This window comes from Thunnus albacares, chromosome 11 (assembly GCF_914725855.1).
Source record: "Thunnus albacares chromosome 11, fThuAlb1.1, whole genome shotgun sequence".
NCBI lineage: Eukaryota > Metazoa > Chordata > Actinopteri > Scombriformes > Scombridae > Thunnus > Thunnus albacares.
The window spans coordinates 7,006,486-7,027,623 of record NC_058116.1 but is presented as its reverse complement, the minus strand read 5'-3'; the positions used below and the strand labels follow the sequence as shown (position 1 = coordinate 7,027,623).

Sequence of the window (21,138 nt, the reverse complement as noted above, 5' to 3'; positions counted from 1 at the left end):
TCTTGTTTCTCATAAAAGATAATGAAAGATCTGCCATAATGTTGAGTAGATTTCATTTGTTCCAGAGGTATATAAACCTGTTTTAGTTATCTTAAAACAGCAAATCTTTCCACTCAACACGGTTGAAACATCTGAAGGCAAATGCAAACCTATTTCACTGTAGATTTTATTTCCAGAGTGTTGAATGAAAAAGCCTCTGTGGGTGGAAGTGTTTTGGCAGTGCATTAATCAGCTGAAGACACACACACACATTGAACACAGTTTTTTTTTTTTTTTTTGCTACAGTATGGGCTCCAAAAATGTTCAAATACAAACTTTAGGTTGTGTTTTCATTTAAAGGTTGTAACCATGGTTTGCTGATCACCTCTTTTGTTATTAAAATTGAAGATATAGACTTGCTCAACCAATTTTCACCCCAATCTGTATTTTCTTGGTTTCCACGATGATACAAGAAAGTGGTTCTTTTTGAGTGCTTATTCAGAGGTTTACTTTTGTTTTTTGTTTTTGTTTTGTTGTTTTTAAGTGATTTTGATTGCAATTTCATTAGCCTGGGTACCTGGTTTTACCATAATATTTTTTATGTGATTAACTGTTGTGTGACACAATAATATGTGTTTATTGTACAACTTTTTGCTTGTTGAGCTTATTTCTTTTTACAAGACAAAGACGCTATTAATAGCACTGAGACTCATTAAATAAAATTACTTAGTTAGTTCTCAGCTTTCCTGCGGTTCTGCAGGAAAGCTGAGAACCAAGTGAAGCGGTTACCGGCACAACCTCATCATCATTTCCTGTGCTGCGGCACAGTTTCCATGACAGCTAAGGGAAATTTATGAATATAAAGGTGAGTTTCACCATTTTTGCTGTGTTTTAATCAATTTTGTTCACTGTGAGGGTGTGTGTTCACCACAGTTTTGTGAGTTGTTAGTGTACGTGGCTTTGTGTGCTGCTGTATAGAAACACTGTAGGATGGTCCTGACTCAATTTATGATGGAATGGATTGTGTTGACAGTCCTCAGCCTCTGTCTGCCTGTGTGGAGTGGTGAGTATTAACAGGCTTTTACTGATGGGATGATACTGATAGACAATCAGTTTATGGGATAGTAATACAGTGCTCAGTCCAGTGTTAATACTGACACTTGACATTTCTACTCTGGTAACACAAACACTGATGTTAGCCTAAGGTGACTTCATTTTATTCCTCAGCTAAACAACTTATTGAAGTCACCATAACCACAGCCTGATTGATAAAAACTGTATTCACAACATAGTGAGTTTAAGCTGAAAACTACACTTACATTGATATGACTGATGACAATTTCACAAATAATATGTGGCAGCTGGATTCATTTTGTTTTAGTATGAGAAAGAACACATTCTGTGACAGTACAAACCTATTCTCATTCATATTGTCAATATGCTTATACGGTATTTTCCCTGTGCAAATAGCAGTATATTAAGGCAGTAATGTAGTTGATATAGGAATTGGCATTATGAACCACATACTGTAATCTGGCACTGAATGGATGCTTTTTATATTTAATATTGTCAGATTTTTGGCATTTGTCCTTTATTTGAGTGTGACAGTGGAGGTACAGACAGGAAATGGAGGGAGAGAAAGAGAGGGGGATAACATTCAACAAAGGTCCCACACTGTGATGTTGCGACTGTGTGGTATGAGACTTAAACTGCTTGGTTACTGGATGCTCTGTACTTTAACAGTGATGAGTTGTGCAGAAGGTTACAATTTGAAATTCAGTCATTACATTGCGGTTACTATTCTCAATAATGCTCCTTCATTTGGATTTTATCAGGAGTTGATATAAGTTTTGTCTCTGGTCTGGACTGAGCTGTCGCGAATACGTGGTATTCTGGTTCTGCCATTTGGTCCCTCCAAAGTTGTGTTAAATACATATGTTTGGACCACTGGTAAGCCTACATTCAGGAATCATCTGGTTTTGTTCGGTGTTGGGAGAGTATGTGAACACTGCAGGGCTGCTGGGTGCAGTCAGACGACAACACCTTGTTTCTTATTTCTCCATTTGTAAAAGCAGAAGAAGTGAAGTGTGGTTGTGGAGCTGCTCTGGGTGACAAACAGTATTATATATTACATGTTGATTTTTGAAAGGTGGCTCTAAAAGGTTTGTAGCTTCCTCTTTCACAGACAGATGTAGCTGCAGTCAGTTTGTTCTCCCTTAAGTTGCCATTCTATCCTAAAAAAGTAAATCTGCAGAGGTCTTATGTTTTGTCCTTTGGATTCAGCTTATTATCATGAGGTCAAAACTCTCAGGAGATACAAACACAACAGTCCATCTCTCAACTGTCTCCACCCACCCTTCCCTTTTGACAGCTGTGAAGGTGATTCAGCCATACAGAGTAGTGAGCACCAATGGTACGGCACAGGTCCAGTGCTTTCTCCAACCTCGACCCTCCTATCACCAGAGCGAACCCTCCCACGACCACACTCTGCCATATCCCTACCCCGACCCTGAGGATCTCCGAGTGAGTCTGCTGAAAGGCCTCAACGGCACCCAGAAATTCTGCTCGTGCAGCCTCAACTTAGGGCTGACAAAGGCAGATGTGAAGAAAGAAGGAGAGGTAAGTCTGTAAACAGATGGATGTTAATTCACTCCAACCTGAAGCAAAATAATCTAACCTAACACTAACACCTAAAACTATGGCAAAACATATGGAAGAAATGTTATTTGATGAAAATCAAAGTGGTTCATCGTCCAGGGAGTGTGAATGTGTTCAGCAAAATTTGTGGCAATATGCCCTTAAAATTAGGAGATAATTTGGGTTGATAGCTGATAAATTGTTCTTAGAGTGGCACTAGGGCAGTGGTTCTCATTTGGGCCAGCGCCCCCCATCCATTATTCAGATCCCTTACCACCCCCCATCAATTAAAGTGTAGGCGAACTGTCTTTCCTCAATATTAATGTTGATTATTATTCTGTGTTATATCATTAAAAAAGCATGTCATTGGATGCCAAATAACAGATTTGTTTAACTGGACAATTGGAATATCATTAACATTAATTTCCTTGGGAGCAAAAAAGCCATGTGAATGGGAATTATATTAATGCGTGTTAAACAAATGCAACGATTAAAAATGTGACGGTCAAACTTTAATTAGGTCTTGTTATTGATCATGAATAGCAGCCGATCAGAAAGCAGTAATTTGGTGCCAAACAAGAAGCATTCGTATTAATTGTTCCAACAGAAAACAAGAGCAGCCAACCAAGGAAAAAGTCTGAGGCTAGATACGTAGAAATGTATCCATAATTAAGGTATTTAATAGAATACTGATGGCATTTTTTCTTGTTCTGCGCCATTTTGCTGGTATGATTGTTGTTGTTTTATGATGCTATCCAGTTGATTAAATGATCATACCTGCAGGTCAGATATAACCAGGTCAAAGGCCCACAGGGGTTTTGGTTGGGGAGTTTGGGGGACCTCCCCCAAGAAAATTTGATGTTATTTGACTAAAAACTATGCATTTTCACATAATTTTGGACCATTACCATTACAATATTTGTTTAAAAAAAAAACCATAGTGTGTGCCAAAAATAAAAAATAATAATCACAAAACATTGGTAAAACCAGCTTATAGTGATTGGATTTGAAGAGCAATTTTCTCATCCTCTCATAGTCAGGCTGCAGCCACTAGCCAGCTGTAGGGACGGGTATGGTTAAATTTTTATCTTAATCTTATCCACAGGTCTACACTTGTCAGCCTGGTTCTTTATCAATACTCAGTTCTTTTTAATTACTAAAGAATTGTTTTTTAAATGATCTTAAAAAAAAAAAAATTAAATAACAACATTTTTCTACAGCAGCAACAGTAATGTTTCTATCAGCAAAGTCACTGTATAAATCCAATAATATTTCACTAGAAAGAAATCAAAAATGTCAGTAAAGTAAATAACATTCCTGACCTTAAAATACTGAGTGACGTTTAGAAAGAATGAAGAACACAGACATCAGTCACAATCTTCATCCTGTCCTCCTCCTCCCTCTGCTGATGGTTGAGAGAAGGGCTGGTATCAGCCTGCAGCTAAGTTCACAAGAATTTGCCAAATTTTAATATACGTTACAAACTAACCTAAACACAAACACCGACAAATAGAGCAGAGGAGAGGACAGAGAAGAGCTAGCGCGACCATAAATGACCGGGGCGGCGCCACAGCTCCAGGAGTCGTTCAGGTACAGTGTTGAGCGTAGGGCATCCGCGTTTTGGAAGCGCTCAGAGCCTTATACTCAAATTTGACTGTAGTTATGCGCATAAAACGGAGAAAAATATACTTGACAACGCTGTGAAAAATATAGGAAAAGCCTGAAAACTGATGATAAAATTGTGAAAATGTGCATTAGAGTATAGGACTAAATTGATATTAACACACACACACACACACACACACACACACACACACACACACAAACGTCCCCCAAGAACACAAGAACACCTAAACAACCCCCTTTCAACAATACTGCTTCCGGCGCCTCCCGATGTTCTCTGAACACCCCCTTGGGGGCGGTACAGGCCCTGTTGAGAAACGCTACAGTATGTTAAGTAAAGATGTGAGTCTAATGGCTGGGCCAATACACTATAAGCTTGGGCTTGGGCTAAAACAAAATTAGACATATAAAAACACCAACATACATCGGCACACCTGCCCTCCTCAGATTATCTTAACACACCCAAACAACTGAATGTTTAATACACTACTCATGCATGAAGGCATATTAATTTGTTTGAAATTTCTCCCCTTCAAGAGCACCACTGGGTATAGAAGACACCAAAATCATTCCTATCATCATAATTTTCCTTCAATTCTTGGAAATTTTGGCCTTGTTTGGAATAATTTCTATATCACCCATTTGGAGTCTCCATATTTCTTTTGGACTTATAAGAAAATGAAGAGTGAACATGGTCCAGAGAGGGTTAAGAAACTGGTGTTGTGTGTTTCAGGTGCTGTGCTACGCTCAGGTGAGGGAGGGTGCTGTGGAGGTGACAGTTTCCGGACTGAAGGCAACAGACACAGATGTGTATCACTGTGAGATAGAGGTCTTCTACCCACCACCATACCTGAAATTTACTGGCAATGGCACACTCATTCATGTCCTAGGTATGACACCCACACCTGACATTCAGACATATATGTGCTTGTTTCCTCCCTGAGCTTAAAGAACACAGAGCTTTTCAACTTTTTTTCAATCTTTCTTTCCATCCATTTCCTTTATCAACAGACAGCTCTGAGTGTCCTGTGCCAGAGGCTCAGAGACAGATCACACACCAAGGTGATGATGAGAGTGATGAGAGTTATGAGACGATGGCACCAGTGAGTGTTCCCGTGATTGTACTGCTGACACTGGTCATGTTTGTCCTCATCATCATGATCTATGTCCAGGTCAGGGCATTATTTTTTATACTTTTAATATGTAATATGTTTTATATGTTATGATTCTGATGATTACTGAAATTATTAGAATTATGTTATCACTATTAATGTTTAGAAGTAGTATCAGTTAATCATTAAAGTCAAGTTTTTGTATTATTGTTACACATTTTATTGTTACTAGTTTATTTTGTAAGCAGTAGTAATAGTGTTAGCAGCTGTGGCAGTTATGACTTGTGAATACAGTATCAAATAGCCCCTCTCACTGTTCTGAAAACTGAAAATACCTGAATTTTAACTTGACCTGATTAAGACCATATTGCACATGATCAATGTGTGCTCACAGTATTACAAAAAAGCTTTTATGCAAATAAGCATTATTGTTGGATTGTAAAAAGTGGCTTTTTATAGCTCCAGAACCATTTAAGTGTTAAAAATCAAAATGAAAGTATTATGTGACTATTGCAGAGTAGGCGTATAAAGTGGTCTGCTAACACCTCTAATACAAGCAGCAGACAAAAATAATCTGTTAAAGTGATTCATCTTTCCAATTACTTACAGATTAACTGTTTATTCCACTGTGTGTGATTAAAATGAGTGACGCGTGTGGACAGTGCAAATGTTAATTTGTGTTTAGTCAGATTACCACACACCAGGACAAGAGTAAACAATGCAAAGAGGGAGGGAGGAATGGGTTTAATAGGGTCCAGCTGCTAAGTTTTGCCCCCAAGCCCTACACCAAGTTAATCAGGCCAATTGAAAGTAATAGCAGCAGTAGTAGTAGAAGCAGTAGTAGTAGTAACAGTATTAGTAGTTGTTGTAGTAGCAGCTATTATTCAGCTATCAGAGTGAGTCATCTTCTCTCTCCTAATAGCCGTTACTCACCACTGTATAATATCTAATAAACATCATTATCATTCAAAACTGTGTGTTTACCATTTGCAGACTCTCCAGTGTGAACGAGGGAGGAGGGAGATTGCCAGCCTGTTTCACAAAGCGGATGCTGCTGCATTTTCATGTGACAACATTGCATGAAAAACACACTTCCATCCTATCCAAAGCAGCACTGACCTACAAGCATTAGAAAACCATTGATTTTAAATGGAATGTTAGAGGAATATAGTGCCAATATTGGCTGTTTATTAATATCACCTCTGTTATGCTTGAGGTTCATTTCTGCACACATTTATGGATAATAGCAAAATGACATTTGTGTGTCTGTGCATATTTTACTTATTAAGTATAAAATAATGTTTACATTGTTGTAAACACAATTCTTTGCATAGCTAACACTGTGTACATACTATTTGTTTGATTGAAACTGAATCACTCAACGTTTAAGTTGGTTAAATGCTCCAGCTAAGAAAATATAATGCTTTGAATTGTTAAGGCGCATTAGGGGCTACTTGACTGTAAGTGTACTGATAGTAAACTTGCGTGTGCACATTTTGTTGCTGTTGCAATGTTCAGTAAATATTCATGTTGGATATTTTTCTTGAAATAAATGTCTTCATTTCTGAATGTTGTTTGTGTAATTGCATTTGATACATACATAAACATATCAGCTTGCTGTATAGGTTATAGAAGCAGCTGAAGAGAAGTGTAAGTGAATGGATGTAATTTTAGATCTGAAACAAGAATGCAGAAGTAGAGAAGAATGCTATATTTATGTATGACTTCTAGTTTGGCTGACCCTACAGTTGTAGCTTTGAACATGAGGTAGAGAACAGCACCAAGGTAAGTAAAAACATCCTCACCAGATCTGGATCTTATTTCATGTACAGGTAGAAAACCATTACATGAGAGGTCTGATGGGTCTGTAATCATGGGGCAGGTCAGAAATATACTGAGAGGCAAACCATGAAGTGCTTTAAATAGGATAAATAGAATTTTGAAGTGGATTTTGTGTCGCATTTGGCCAGTGAAGTGATTTATTTGGGTAATTGAGCAAAGAGAGCGTTACAGTAGCCTATGTAAATTGTTTGAGACAAAAGCATGAATCACTTTATCAGAATCAGCTCAAGATGTAAAACTTCAAACCTCAAACTTCTGATATGGTTTACGTGATACAGTGTTGCCCTAGTTACAGCATGTGGATGACATGATTTTCAGGTTCCTGACATGGGACTCTGCGTGTGAATAAATTTCCTGTCTGGTTTTTAGGACCTCATTCTTGTCTTAGTTCAACTGTCAAAATCTGGAGGCCTTGTGATCAATTACAATTTAAGAGCTTGTCTGAGATCTGAGATCATCACAGGAGATAGACATGTACAGCTCAGGCAGCATATTTCATTATAACGTTGCCAAGAAAGAGCATGTGTTAATAAATTATTTTTTTAAAAAAAGGTCCAAAGTTTGACCCTTGTGGAACCCCTGCTAACATTAGGCGCTTTTGGATCATAACTTCAAGGGCTTTTTTTATTTTTTATTTTGCAAAATAGGAACACTAAAGTGATGTAAGCTTGCCGGCAGTTGGTATAGCAATGTCACTTCTGTGCAAGATACATTAGTACATCATTGTTATGGGAGTATTTGGTCATAAACCAAAGTAAAACGAATCAAAAGTTTGACCAAATGATGGCACTAGATGAAAAGTCAGAGGATCAAAGTTGAACGACTGCACAAGATTTCATGGGAATTCATCCAATAGATAATTCAGTCTCGATCATGGAGGTGGGCCAACCGACAGACCGGCATCGCCAGCCCTAGAGCTATGCTGCTAGCATGGCTAAAAAGTGAAAGTGGTTATCTCCCTCAACATTACTGTTGGTGTGGGGTAAGAATCCAAAATCTGAAAACAAGCAGGGTTACGAGTAAGACTGTGTTTGTTTTACATGACATGTCTGGTTACAGAACAAGACAAAACAAGACATACAGTCCATAGCACACTAGAATCTATGAGGCTGTACTTGAGCTAAATGCTAACCAGATATAAATGTTTATCATGCTCGCCATCTTAGTATGGCATTAGCATGCTAACATTTGATAATTAGCACCAAACATAAAGTACAGCTGAGGCTGATGGGAATGTCATTAATTTTGCAGGTATTTTTACATAAACCAAAGTTATGGAAAAAATATTTTTTGACTGGTGATGGTGCTAAATGAAGAGTTAAGGGATCACCAAAGTGATTACAATTCATCCCGAGGAAGACATTCATGTGCAAACTGAATTTTATGGCAATCCATCCAATAGTTTTCAAGACATTTTGCTCAAAACCACAAATGTCAACATCCTGGTGGCCCTAAAGGAAAACTTAGAGGATCATCAAAGTCATTAGGATTAATAATTACCATGAATGTCTGGGACATTTTGTGACAATCCATCAGGTTGACGTTGTAATATTTCAAAAGATAAGGAAAGAATCATTTTGACCTGCTAGTGGCGCTAAATGAAAAGCAGTGGTGGAAGAAGAACTCAGGAAGAAGTACCCTTTACTTAAGAAAAAGTATAAGTATAATTACAAGTATAAGTCCTGCATGAAAAATCTTACTCAAGTAAAATACATAAGTATTAGTAGCAAAATATACTTACAGTATTAAAGTAAAAGTACTTGTTTGGTCCCTTGGACTGATATGTTATTATATATGACATCATTAGATTATTAATACTGAAGCATCAGTGTGTAAGCAGCATGTTGCTGTCGTAGCTGCTGAAGGTGGAGCTAGTTTGAACTACGTTATATACAGTTAGCTAGTTTAGTCCAGTGGTTCCCAACCTAGAGGTTGGGCCCCTCCAAAGGGTCACCAGATAAATCTGAGGGGTCGTTAGATGATTAATGAGAGAGAGAAGAAGAAAAAACAAAGATCTGATACACAAATCTGTTTTCAGTTTTTGAACTTTTTCTCTAATCTTTGATTTTTGGTCCCGGCTACACACTGCTTTTTGTAAGACGTCAAAAGCCAAAAAAGGTTGGAAACCACTGGTTTCATCTTTAACAATGTGTCGTATTTTAAAAGCTTGTTATATTATCCATTGTGTCGAATTTTCATCCGCAAAGTAACTAAAGCTGTCAAATAAACGCAGTGGAGTAGAAAGTAAAATATTTCCCTCTGAAATGTAGTGGAGTGGAAGTATAAAGAAGCATTAAATGGAAATACTATATAGTACAAGTACCTCAAAATTATACTTCCACCACTGCGGAAAAGTTATTGGACAAACATTGCCATCCCATCCCATGCTGCTAGCATGTCTAAAATCATATTGACACAACAAATATATGTAGAAAAGAGTTTTTAGTAGAAAAACTCAACAGAGTTTTCTACAGGAGGACAGTGAACAAGCCCTTGAGATATCTAGGTCTTCATCTTATCTTCTCTATTTACCAAGCCAGCAGAAATGCATGAAGAGAAGTCCTTCTCAGATGGACCAATCAGAGAAAAGAAACCACACTTCTAATGTGGTGGTTTTTCAGTCATGCACTCGCAAGCAGATTTCAAAGAAGCAGACAATCTGAATAACAGGATGTGGAGTGACTGCTGACGTTCTGCAAGTTTGATCAAAGGGTTTTTTTCTCTTCTAAGAGAAGCTTATTAGTGATAAAGACAATGGATAGACACAGATATATATACAGATAAACCACATCAGTGACCAGTTGCATGAAGATTTTTCCTAAAGAGCTTCTAAGGAAATCTTACATACTATTTTAAAGGACTAGTTCACTTAAATCACAAATAGAAAACATGTTTTCCCCTTATTGCACTTAAATTTAACTTAAAACTGAAACTCTCTGTCAACAGTTTCATGTTAAGGTCTGCATAATCTTAACTATCCAGGACATCATCTCTGATGTCAGTTTAATGCTTTGAGTAGCAGAAACCAGAGAAGAGAACTTTTTTTCTCAGTGCAAGACATTTTAATTACATACACTGCATTTACTGTGTTTCACATCCTTAGACCAATAATTTGGCCTTTTCGTCTAAGAATGTAGTAAAATGTGGTGGAATCATTTGACGCAATCATTGAGTATTTCTGGCCTCTTGGAATTAAAATTGGAACAATTTAAGGATTTTATGAATAATTATTGGTGTTAAACAAAGGATTTTTCAAAAAGGCCCCCAATACCAATGTTGTGCCTCTATTGTTATAAAGTCAAAGATTTTCCACAAAAGTAAAAAAGAAAAAAAAATCAAACATATCCTGCTGCACAGAAAGTTGATGTACAATTGGTGGTCTAAAAAGAGAGGAAATGGAACAATTGCATGCAAAGAGTATCTGCCACAGAAACCAAATTTAACAATAAGAAACACTTTGATTTAGAGATATCTAGTAAGTCAAAACAGCCATATAGTCCAACCTCAACATTTCCTTTTTCCTGTCTAATAAACAACTCAGCATCAGACTGAGGTGTTTGTGATGCTGTTTTAACAGTGGTTTGGTTGAACGAGGAGCTCATAGCTCCTGTCCACAATCTTTTGAACCACAGTGCGAGAAGGAGCAGAGAACGCTGAGATGACATCTTGTACCATCAACATCCTCATCGTCTTCACTATTTATCTGGGCTTTGTCCTCTTCCCGAGCAATGGTAGGACTCTCCATTTCACTCACTGTCACCATCAACTATCAGTGGGAATTTAAATGTTTTTTATTTATAAGTTGTAGTTATTTTTATATCTGACACATAGCAGTTAGAGAGTATATAAACAAACTGAATAAAGAACGAAAATCTTGACACAGTTCAATCTATTTTTAGGGAGAGGAAAAGAAGTGCTGAATGAAAACATTCAGTTGTCTTTGAATCCTTAAGCAGGGTGATTTCACTGCTGAAGTGAATTCTCTAACAAACAAAACAAAACCTAGTTAGACTTCAATGATGCCACTTTAACAGCTCTTTCCCGAGAGTAACTGAATCCTGTTGATTTATCAGGTTTTAAGGTGATTCAGCCCCAGAGTCAGACTGTCAACCCAGATGGGTCAGCCTTGATCAGCTGTGAACACAACGCAAATGGGAGCACAGTGGTAGATGTCCGACTCAACAACGTATCATTGTATGTATCCTGGTGTCATTAAATAAGTGATATTTGTCTGATGGTGGGATGCTAAGTTTGCAATACACACATCAGGAGACTGTTGATGCTTTTCCACTTTGTAAACATCTTTGTGTTTATCTCAAATCTTCTCTTCTTTGTGTCTCTTTCCTCTATGTTATAAGTGTTTGTGGTTCTCACTACATCATTTCCTATCTCATGCTGGTGTATTTCTTTTAACACACTATGTTTCCTCTTTAACTTAGGTTTGAGCTTTACTGTGCAGAATGATGTATGTGCAGAGTTTGATACAAGACTGTTTTCAAATTAATCTGTTGAAAGTGGAAAGTTTAAGATGTGTACCTACGACCATGTTCTGTGACGTCACAAGTAGTTTGGAGCCAGTCGTGGTCCAATATGCAACTTAAATGAGTGTGATGTGGAAACCTGAACCATCCAGTACACACACACTGAGAATGAACTTTACAGTGAAGTAGGAGACATCATATCCAGAAGTTAAACTTAAACTCATAGATTCTGGATTTTTAAATGAGAGAGAAGGCATAAATGCAATTTAATTGTAATTTTTAACGAGGTAATTGAACTTTTCTGTGGAAAAACCCATATCAGACACAAATTATAATTCAAAGCAGTGTTTTTATATGTTTCTAAAACTTGTCGGGAGGGCATCTTTAAGCAATCCAGATAAGAGGAGAAGTTGATAGATGTTAATGCATTTTTTTTTTGTTATGTGGTCTGACTGCTTGCATTGCATGACCTTATCAGCATTAACAGTTTAAGCTGTGCCACGTCCCCCACCTCTGAACATGTCGGAGGCCAGTAAAAGACTAAAAAGAATGGACACAAATGGCACTGACTGTTTCAGTCACAAAGACCACTACATGTTAATTCATCAACTAATCTTCTAATTAATAAAGACATGGTCTAGCTGGAAGACATACACTGTCTAATATTGTGTTGTTAACTCTCAGAACAGACAAATCTACACGGTCAGTGCTCTGCCAGAAGGGACAGAAAAAATACTGTAAGAACATTGTCATGTATCCAGAGAATCGCAACAAATACCTTTTCATCATTCTCAACATTGAGGAAGAGGCCATGAACATATTATACGAGTGTGAGATCACGGTGGAAAAAGAAAATTTGGATTTTACTGAGAGAGGAACACCAACCAGACTACTGCCAGGTCAGTTTAGCCCTGTGAATGATTTGTAATGAAAAAAGCAAACAAAATGAAGTATGTAATGTATTGCCTTTCATATACAACATACAGTTACTGTCTTAATTAAATGAAAAACTTACTGTAGTAAAAAGATGATTATTATCCTTTACGTTTTTGATAACTGAACAAACTGTTTTTCAATGTGAATTTTTCATGTCACATCTATATCCTAAGGAAATGCAGAAAAAGGAAAATTAAAGGATAAGCCTGGTGATATTCTATATTTTTCTTATTGTCCACAAATCCCATGAAAAGACCAAAAGTATTGTTTGTGTAGCCAACAACTCATTCAGCGTATTCCTCTGTGTCATAGACTTTCCTTGTTATTACAAGTGATTGCAAACACTTCAGTGAGCCTTACCTTTGCACTGGTGGCATGTCCCTTCACCATGAGGATGGGCACTGTAGTTATGTAGTTAAGGTATTCCCACATACACTGTCCTGCTGCTGTAAATACTCACTAGAGCACCATATGTGTATTAATCCACAGAAAATAGTTCCCAAAAAACTCAATATTTACTCCTGTTTGAGTAACATTTGCTAAAAAACTGCACTGCTCATCTGTTTTAGGAGATTATTTATATTTAGGGAAGTCAGAAAATATTGAAAGTATTGCGTTGGTCTTTTCATAGGAATGTGACAATAAGGGCAATGTAGAATAACACCAGGCCTGTTCTTTAACATTAGTTTTATACATCAGTGTTGTCCAGGAGGAGGCAAAGCAACTGCATTAGTTTTACAGAGCAACTTTCTGTAAGTTGCTATTGAACCCCACCAAAATTAAGACATTAATTGTATTTCATTTTTAAAGCCCCTACACACCCATAATCCACCCACACAGGTGTTTCACTTACATCATTATCATTCTGTTTGGCTCATAGCATTTGGTGACATCACTTAGTTTCTTGCATAGCTCCAGTCAAATTCCACCTGACTAGGGGTCTAATCAGGTAGAGTCACTGAAAACACCTGTGTGGGTGTGCAGGGCCTTTAAGATTCACTCCCTGGTTATAATGTGGAACCTCCTAATTCCTCCTTCAGTTCACTGTTGATGTTTTGAAATCCAACTGTGAGCTGGGTTTAAGTTTGTGCTAAATGTTAAGGCTGTATCAGCCAAAAAACATTATTGGCACTGTATGTGTGTGCAAACCAGTAAATCCTACTGAAAAGTGACTAATCTGCCATATATTTTTAAACTTGGTGGTTGCACTACCTTTCTCTTCAAAGCTTGATTTAGAAGTGTTCTTTGGTGACAAGCTGAAATAACTGTACCATGTTTTTATTAGGTCAAAGGGAGACAAAGTATGTTCCCCACCCTCCACCTCCTGCTCAGTCTCATCTGTTGTGGTGGATGCTGATTGGTCTGCTGGCCCTGATGTTTCTGTACAGCTGTGTCATCACTTCCTTCTACATCAAACTGAGGGTGACTATCTGTCTGTCTGTCACTTGTCCTCTCACTCTCTGTCTTTGTATCTGTTTGTCTGGATTTTCTTGTGTAATTGTCTTGCCCTTGATGTTTAATTGAGCGTCTTACAAAAAAAAAAAAAAAAATCATGACTACATGTCTGAACCCTCTTTAAAAACTGTCTCAACTTAAGTTTTAAATGATTCCAATTGCTTTTTCAATATGCCATGGAGAAGGGAATGTTCATTTCCCCAGACATTTTATTGTCCAACTCCTGCAGCTCACATTGTAGCAGGACATTTTTAGCAAGTATTTCCCCCAAATGTTCCCTTTAAACACAGGTGGCTCACAATCCAAAGGCCTTTGTGACATGACTGAGTTGGGGTCAGTCCATTAAATATCAGTGTTCTGTAGAGGCTATAACAGTACAATAGTGAACACTGGTGTTTAGTCATACACATGGAGAGAAAACACAGTCAAACTGCAGCAAAAATGTGGCTTTTGTTTGTTTGTTTCTGTCTTCTCATTAGGGTTACTGTAAAAATGCACATATAAGATGTTATAAGTTATAAACTACAAGTTTAAAATAAATATGATTGAGAAGTTCAGGGCAAAAATCTCAACACTGTGGCCTCAGTTCACCACGTTTCAGAAAACAAGGCTTTTTCAGAGTCTGATTTTAGAGCAATATTTGAAAGAAAGGGTCATATGAAATAAATACTCTTGTGTCACTTAAATGTGGCAGCTACTCTAGCAACCTTTTATGGCATGTGACTCCATTTTTAGAAATCTCCCATGCTTTATAATTCCTCTGCATGGAAAAAAAGCACAATCTCCAGCAGTGTCTAGGGCTTGCTTTTACTCCTTGAGATACATATGATTATTAAAAGAGAACTCTAACAAATCTTTCTCTTCTTGTGTTTTTAGATTAGCAGCAATGATCCCGAGAACTCCACTTATGTGGAAATGAGGAAAGGTCCTGTGCCAAGGAATCGAGACTATGATATCTACTGTGGGTAACTGACTCATCTCTTTTTTTTACCAGCAGCCTCATGCTGAATGTAATGAGAGGGAAAACATGGATACTGCAGGTATTTTGGAAACATTATGTCTTTTCTTTCTTTTCATTTGTTTTTTCATGCAGCTGGCATTATAGTCTAAACATTTTGCTTCATTTATCTCTCATGTGTCTTTTTCTATATAAATTGAAAACCATTGGGAATAAAGTGCAGAGTGAGAGAGGATAAATACAATTTATTGTAAATTTTAATATTTTTTATTTATAACTACACAGAAACATTACAATGGTTACACTAAGTGATATCATGTACATCTTCACCTTGTGATTTTGACTAAAATTTAAAATAATGCTTGCCTGACTGGTACCTGCCTAAAAAATACGTTTTCTGTATGACTGGGGAAGCAGAGGCTAATAAATTTGACTTTGTAACACTGAGGGGGAAATACACACAAAAGTCAAAGGGAACTGCCAGGAAAGGAGGACAATCCTCTTCCTACAGCAGCTCCCAGCTCTCTTTTCCTTCCTGCCACATCCCAAACCTCAAATTGTTTTGTTGTTTTTGCTTTTTTCTCTGATGACACATGAAGTTGATATTTATTATATTGTCTTTATTATATACTGTGTAATTTGCGCATGTATTACTTATACTGTATTTACTGTCCTAATGTCTATTTAATTGAGCTTTTGTACCATCTTTTATTTTGTCACATCAACTCATCTAACTAAAGCAAAAAAAAAAAAAAAAACAAACAAACAAAAAAAAAACCCCTAAGGTTGCATTACATGACATTTGTGCAACTGGAACAGATTTGATGCCTACAACAGCAAATGCATGTTCATGCACAGCTATATTTCCAATCCCTGTGTTCACCAAAGATGAACATTGATAGATGTAGATAGCTGTAACACCGACATTTGACAGCAGAGGGAGACACTGGTCTCATTATTTCTACATGTCTATCACATATTACATACTATAAAGATACAAGAAAACATCAGCTGTCACTTGTTTGATTTGAGGAGTTTGTCTTTTTCACTATATTTGAACAAACATAGTACAATGTTGAGGATAAACCCTGTTTTCAGCCACTTCCTTGTCTTTTTTAAATAAAAATTGAGAAGAGGTAGTAAAAGGATATATTTAGGATTAAGACAGGAGGTAGAATAGAACATTCAGGATATAACTTCTTTAAATAAAAAAGGCATAACAATGAGACATAGACAACACATACTCTCATTTACAGAAAAAAATAACAGTAATGACATTTTCAGGATGAAATCAGATCAATAATTCCTGATATGCAATGACCATCATACACTCATTGCAGCGGGAGTGAGTTGTATCTGGTTATCCATTTAATAATAAACAACATTAAAAACATTACAGACTCAAATAAAGACAAACAGATAACTTCTCTCACAGTAATTTTATGAAACACGGGGGATGACAAAGACCACAGAAGCAGCCTGCAATCAGTGTCTGAAGGCCTGTGAATTGATCTGAGGAAAAGAGAGATTACAGGAACATGTTAGTGAGAGTGTGGAGCTGCCTGAGGTGAAACAATTTGTTTGAGTGTAAACATTCCAGCTGTTATATGAAAATACTGTACATCAGAGTAAAAAATGTGTGATTCCTTATTCTGTTTGTTTATATGTATGTTTAATGATTTGTCCTCATGTAAAGCACTTCAAACTACATTTATATGAAACTGAATTATGCAATTAAACTTTGTATGTTGTATTTTGTCGGGGCTGCAATGTATCTGACTCTCTGCACAGGAAGGTGTTCTGAACCATAAAAAGCGATGACATCAGTTCTTCTCCCTCTTGCAACATACTTTGACAGTTTTGTGTATGCACTGTGTTTGTGGCTGCCTGTTTGAATTTTCCGTTTAAAATGAGTCATATCAAGCTCTCAAAGCATCCTGCAGATGACTAATCTGAGAACATAAGCCTAATGCAAAACCACATTCCTATCTGCTATCAGCATGAACAGTACTGAAATCATAATTCAAGTGGGAGTGGCAGCAGTAGTGCGGAGTATGCAGTCTGGGTATGGAGTTGGAGTGACAGTACGTGTACTTTTCTCTCACTCATTGGGAGGCAACACAGTGTGAACGCAGTGCAGCACTCCAAGACAGTTGTGATCATCTGAAATTTCAGAATGTGTGTTTACATCAAAGTCAACAGGTGATTCAATTTTTTATTTCCACATATGATCTGAAAACATCAATTCCCATGACCTTTATCCCAATATATAATACATATAAGACCTGTAACATGCAAGTACATAAAAACGATTGGGTGGTGATGAAGAGAATAGCATTAGCCTTAGAGAACACGTTTTCACCATATTCTCTGTACTAAAACAATCGTAACTTTGGGAGACACCTACTTGATTTGTCTTATTCTGTCTGCTGAAGCCTCATATTAGATTCAACTAAACTTTGGAGCCAACAACCCCGCTTGGGTCAGAGCTAGTAGTTGTGGTGTTTGTCTGCCACTCTGTACAGTTCTGACCACCTCAAAATGGCGTAACCAATAAATCCAACACATCCACCGATTGTTCTCCTTCAGCTATTTACTTTACCTATCTTAATTTGCACCACCATTCATTTAGATAGCAAAAACTTTCAATCAAAAATTTGAAGGCCTCAGAGGCCCTCTGGCTTTCTTTGTGTAGGTGTCTAAGTAATACAATTATTAAGGTTTGACAATACTGTTGCAAAAATATATTAGATGATTTTCTTCACTCTAAGAAATTTAATGCCTTCAGGGTTCGACACTGTTGTACGGGATATAACTGAACCAAAACTACTGTAAGAATTGATTTTTTGTAAGTTATATTTGAGAACAGAACATCTTGAAGGTGCACAGGAGCAGTACCTGATTCCTCCAAGAGGTCAATGATAGGGGAAACATTGATGGTAAAGCTGCCAGTGAAAAGTGAAAGAACTCTATCAACTTTGAAACTTTGTAGTGTAGAAAATTATAGGATGTTTTCCCTGAAAATTGACACTCACAACCAACCTACGCTTTAAAACAGGCATTAGGAATGTACCTGTATAACACTCCTCTTACAGCAAAGGAGCCTTTTTTATGGTTTTGCACATTCAATGAATGTTCATTAACTCACCATTATTGACGCATTTTTTAATTTCTTGTTATTATTTAGTATTTAGTGAGACATTAAGATAATTAGGTTGTGGTTCACTTGCAGATACTGAAGGCAAAGTGTTGCTAGGGGGAGACAACATTTAGAAAGAATAACATATTTATTTTGGAGAGAGTCATAAAGTTTAGACAGATGTGAATCATAACCATATGAAAAACATTTAATACTGAGGTTGCATCATGTGTTGACGTGTGGGTTTTACATCATGCTGTACTGTATGTTTTGTTTGGAACCAGGATGTTTTTTCACACCTCTGATTGGACTGATTCCTCTGAGATAAGAGTTTGCAGTCATCTGACATTAATACAAAGAGGTGTGAACTAAAACCTTGACTGGCGATTCATAAGAGAGCCATTAACTATGATTGCATGTTTGTTTTGTTCAGTGCTTGACTTGGATCAAATCTCAGGGGCTCAGGTCAGTCAGGCAGAGATTGTATGTGTATTTGAAAGAAAGAGAGAGTATAGCATCTCATTAGCCTAACACACAGTTTACTGAGGTCTTTGACCTCTATCTCTCTGTATGACAATGCCCGGTCATTACTTTCCCATTAACTCCTGGATATGTGCTATTCTTGGTTTCAGTTACCTGGAAAAGTTCACTTATTATCATATTGGTTAAAAACTGTAAATCTGAAGCACTCTTAAAGCACCATACAGGAATGAAGCATGAAATATGAAATATGTAGTCTCATACTATGTAGTTACACACTGTTAGGCTATTACAAGCCCCCCCCCAAAAAAATATTTTCTTGTGTCTTATCTTGTGACACAAGATAATGTGTGCACAAGATAATAAAATCATCATCTTGGAACCACATCAAATGCTAAAAACATATCTTTTGGGGGGGATAATATTGTGTTAAAAATAAAAAGAATGAAATAAAAATACATTAACTTTGGAGGATGCCCATTTAATTTTGCTAACTCATATTGCCGAAGCCTTACATGCATTTGGCTGATTGGCTACATTTTTACATGGAACAATAACCGAAGATTTTGTCCTTTCATGTCTCCTCAAAGCCAGAATGGATGGGAGACTTAGATAGAAACTCTTTCTATGTACATATAACAGAATATTGTTTTAAAACAAGTTTGAAAATGTGAACCTGTCCTTTATTGCCATATACCAAAATAATCAACACAATTGTAGCATAATACACAGTCTGTGTGGATTACTTGGCCCTGTGCTATTGCACATTCATGACCTATGCACCAGGAGAAGGTCACACATTGAGGAACAGTGTCAGAAGGACCAACCCAGATCCTTAGCCCATCCACCAACATGATCTAATCCACAATTATCAGATCATGTTCAATGTTTTAACATTGTTAAAAGATTGTGTTGCTTGCTTCAGTGGAGCTAGTGCATTATACCTTAATTTATTTTCGTGTAACTTCATTGCATCATACATCGTGAATTGGAACAGCCCGCGCAGTTTACTGAGACTTTAGCCTTAAAACTGCAGTGTCAGTGCCACAAGATCTATTGTTATAATTTGATTAGCAAATAAAATGATTAAAATTGTCCTTCCTCAAACATACATCTGTCACAACATGCTCTTCCAATATAGAACACTGGTCTTAACAGAGATCCTTTCACATCTTGACTACTGTAGATGACGAATGGAGAAGAACTAAATGTTAAGGATGAAGAACTGAGTGACAAAGATGAGACAGAAGAAGAATCAGAGAGACACAGAAACAGAAACGTCTGTATTTTATTTTTGTTTTCCTGTTTTTAAAAGGAAAAGCTTCATACACACACACAAGCACGCAAAATATCGCCATATCTCCATATCATCTCCTAACAAAACACACACATCACACCTACAGTGAACATAGATTCCTGCACCATAGCATTGCCCATTTTGCACTCATGCCCTGTCCTTGTTTAATGTAATGCTTATTTCACTGTAAGTGTGTATGCAAGTTATGACATGTCCATCTATGCTAAATCACCTGTTGTGTTTTGTCTTACTTCACCAACAAAAATAAAAAGGAAGAAACACAAACTGATAGGGAGAGATAAAGACTGGGAGACACATGACCCCATTCCTGCCTCAGTTCCATCTGAACCTCATGGTATGTTTTCTTTCTGTTCATGTAAATTCATCCACTAACCCTAACCCTAACCCGGCCAAAATCTCTTGCCACTCTGTAAAATATTCTAGATCTGCTACTGCCTTGGGTAGAACCAATACCAAAATCTTTTTTGTGTTACTGTGACTTGAGTCATATAAATATACATAAATGTTGTATAATATCTGTGTTGCTTGTGTCCCTCTCCAGACATCTCCTAACCCCCACCAACCTCCTCCTCCCCTTCCCTCTGGCCATCTCAGATTTCTTCGTGGACCTCCACGGCTGCTGGTTTCTTGGTGACCTTGTGTGCTTTGTATCAGTATCTAGCATACATTACTACCTCTGTTTCAGTAGGATCCATGGTGATCACATCTGGTGACCGCTATGTGTCTATTTGTGATCCTCTGCATTACCCCACTAAAATCATAAACTCTATATTCATCTGTGTTGGACATGTTCTGTATGCTTTCAAAGTCTGGTGCTCCTCTTCAGAGAGGAGTGCTACAGAGGCTCATAGGAATCATTCACTAGGGCCTTGAGCACTATTGGTAGTTCCTGCTCGGGGGTGGGAACACGCATCACCGGACGTTGTCTCCTAACCCCTGTAAGAAATGTTTTTCGAGGGGGTGAGTGAAGACAGGTCTATCGCAAAGGTCCTCATGACAGGAGGAAATCGCTGCTGCATACACTTTAACAGTGGCACGAGACAGCCCCTTATCCACCAGATACTTTAGAAAGGAGAGAACCTCTCCCACTGCACATGAAAGGGGGTCTAATCTCCTTTCCCCCCACCAGCATTGGAATCCTAACCACTTAGCTTTGTAGCAAGCAATGGTTGATCCTG

General features: G+C 37.4%; 2 protein-coding genes across 4 annotated transcripts; both read left to right on the top strand.

The window, feature by feature from the left end:
* The first annotated feature begins 36 nt into the window (after positions 1–36).
* Positions 37–6,882, top strand: cd28 (CD28 molecule). Of its 2 annotated transcripts, XM_044364898.1 has the most exons (5): positions 38–1,042; positions 2,351–2,598; positions 4,973–5,129; positions 5,251–5,411; positions 6,345–6,882. In XM_044364898.1, exons 1-5 carry the CDS (start codon positions 970–972, stop codon positions 6,432–6,434), a joined length of 729 nt encoding a protein of 242 aa, XP_044220833.1. In that variant the 5' UTR covers positions 38–969; the 3' UTR covers positions 6,435–6,882. The 2 variants fall into 2 exon arrangements, with proteins under 2 accessions (XP_044220832.1, XP_044220833.1); XM_044364897.1 differs by having other exon boundaries at positions 37–2,598.
* Positions 6,883–8,088: 1,206 nt separating this feature from the next.
* Positions 8,089–16,530, top strand: LOC122992283. Of its 2 annotated transcripts, XM_044366043.1 has the most exons (6): positions 8,089–8,175; positions 10,826–10,924; positions 11,267–11,387; positions 12,359–12,573; positions 13,896–14,032; positions 14,942–16,530. In XM_044366043.1, exons 2-6 carry the CDS (start codon positions 10,852–10,854, stop codon positions 15,032–15,034), a joined length of 639 nt encoding a protein of 212 aa, XP_044221978.1. In that variant the 5' UTR covers positions 8,089–8,175; positions 10,826–10,851; the 3' UTR covers positions 15,035–16,530. The 2 variants fall into 2 exon arrangements, with proteins under 2 accessions (XP_044221978.1, XP_044221977.1); XM_044366042.1 differs by lacking the exon at positions 8,089–8,175 and having other exon boundaries at positions 10,758–10,924.
* The last annotated feature ends 4,608 nt before the right edge of the window (positions 16,531–21,138 follow it).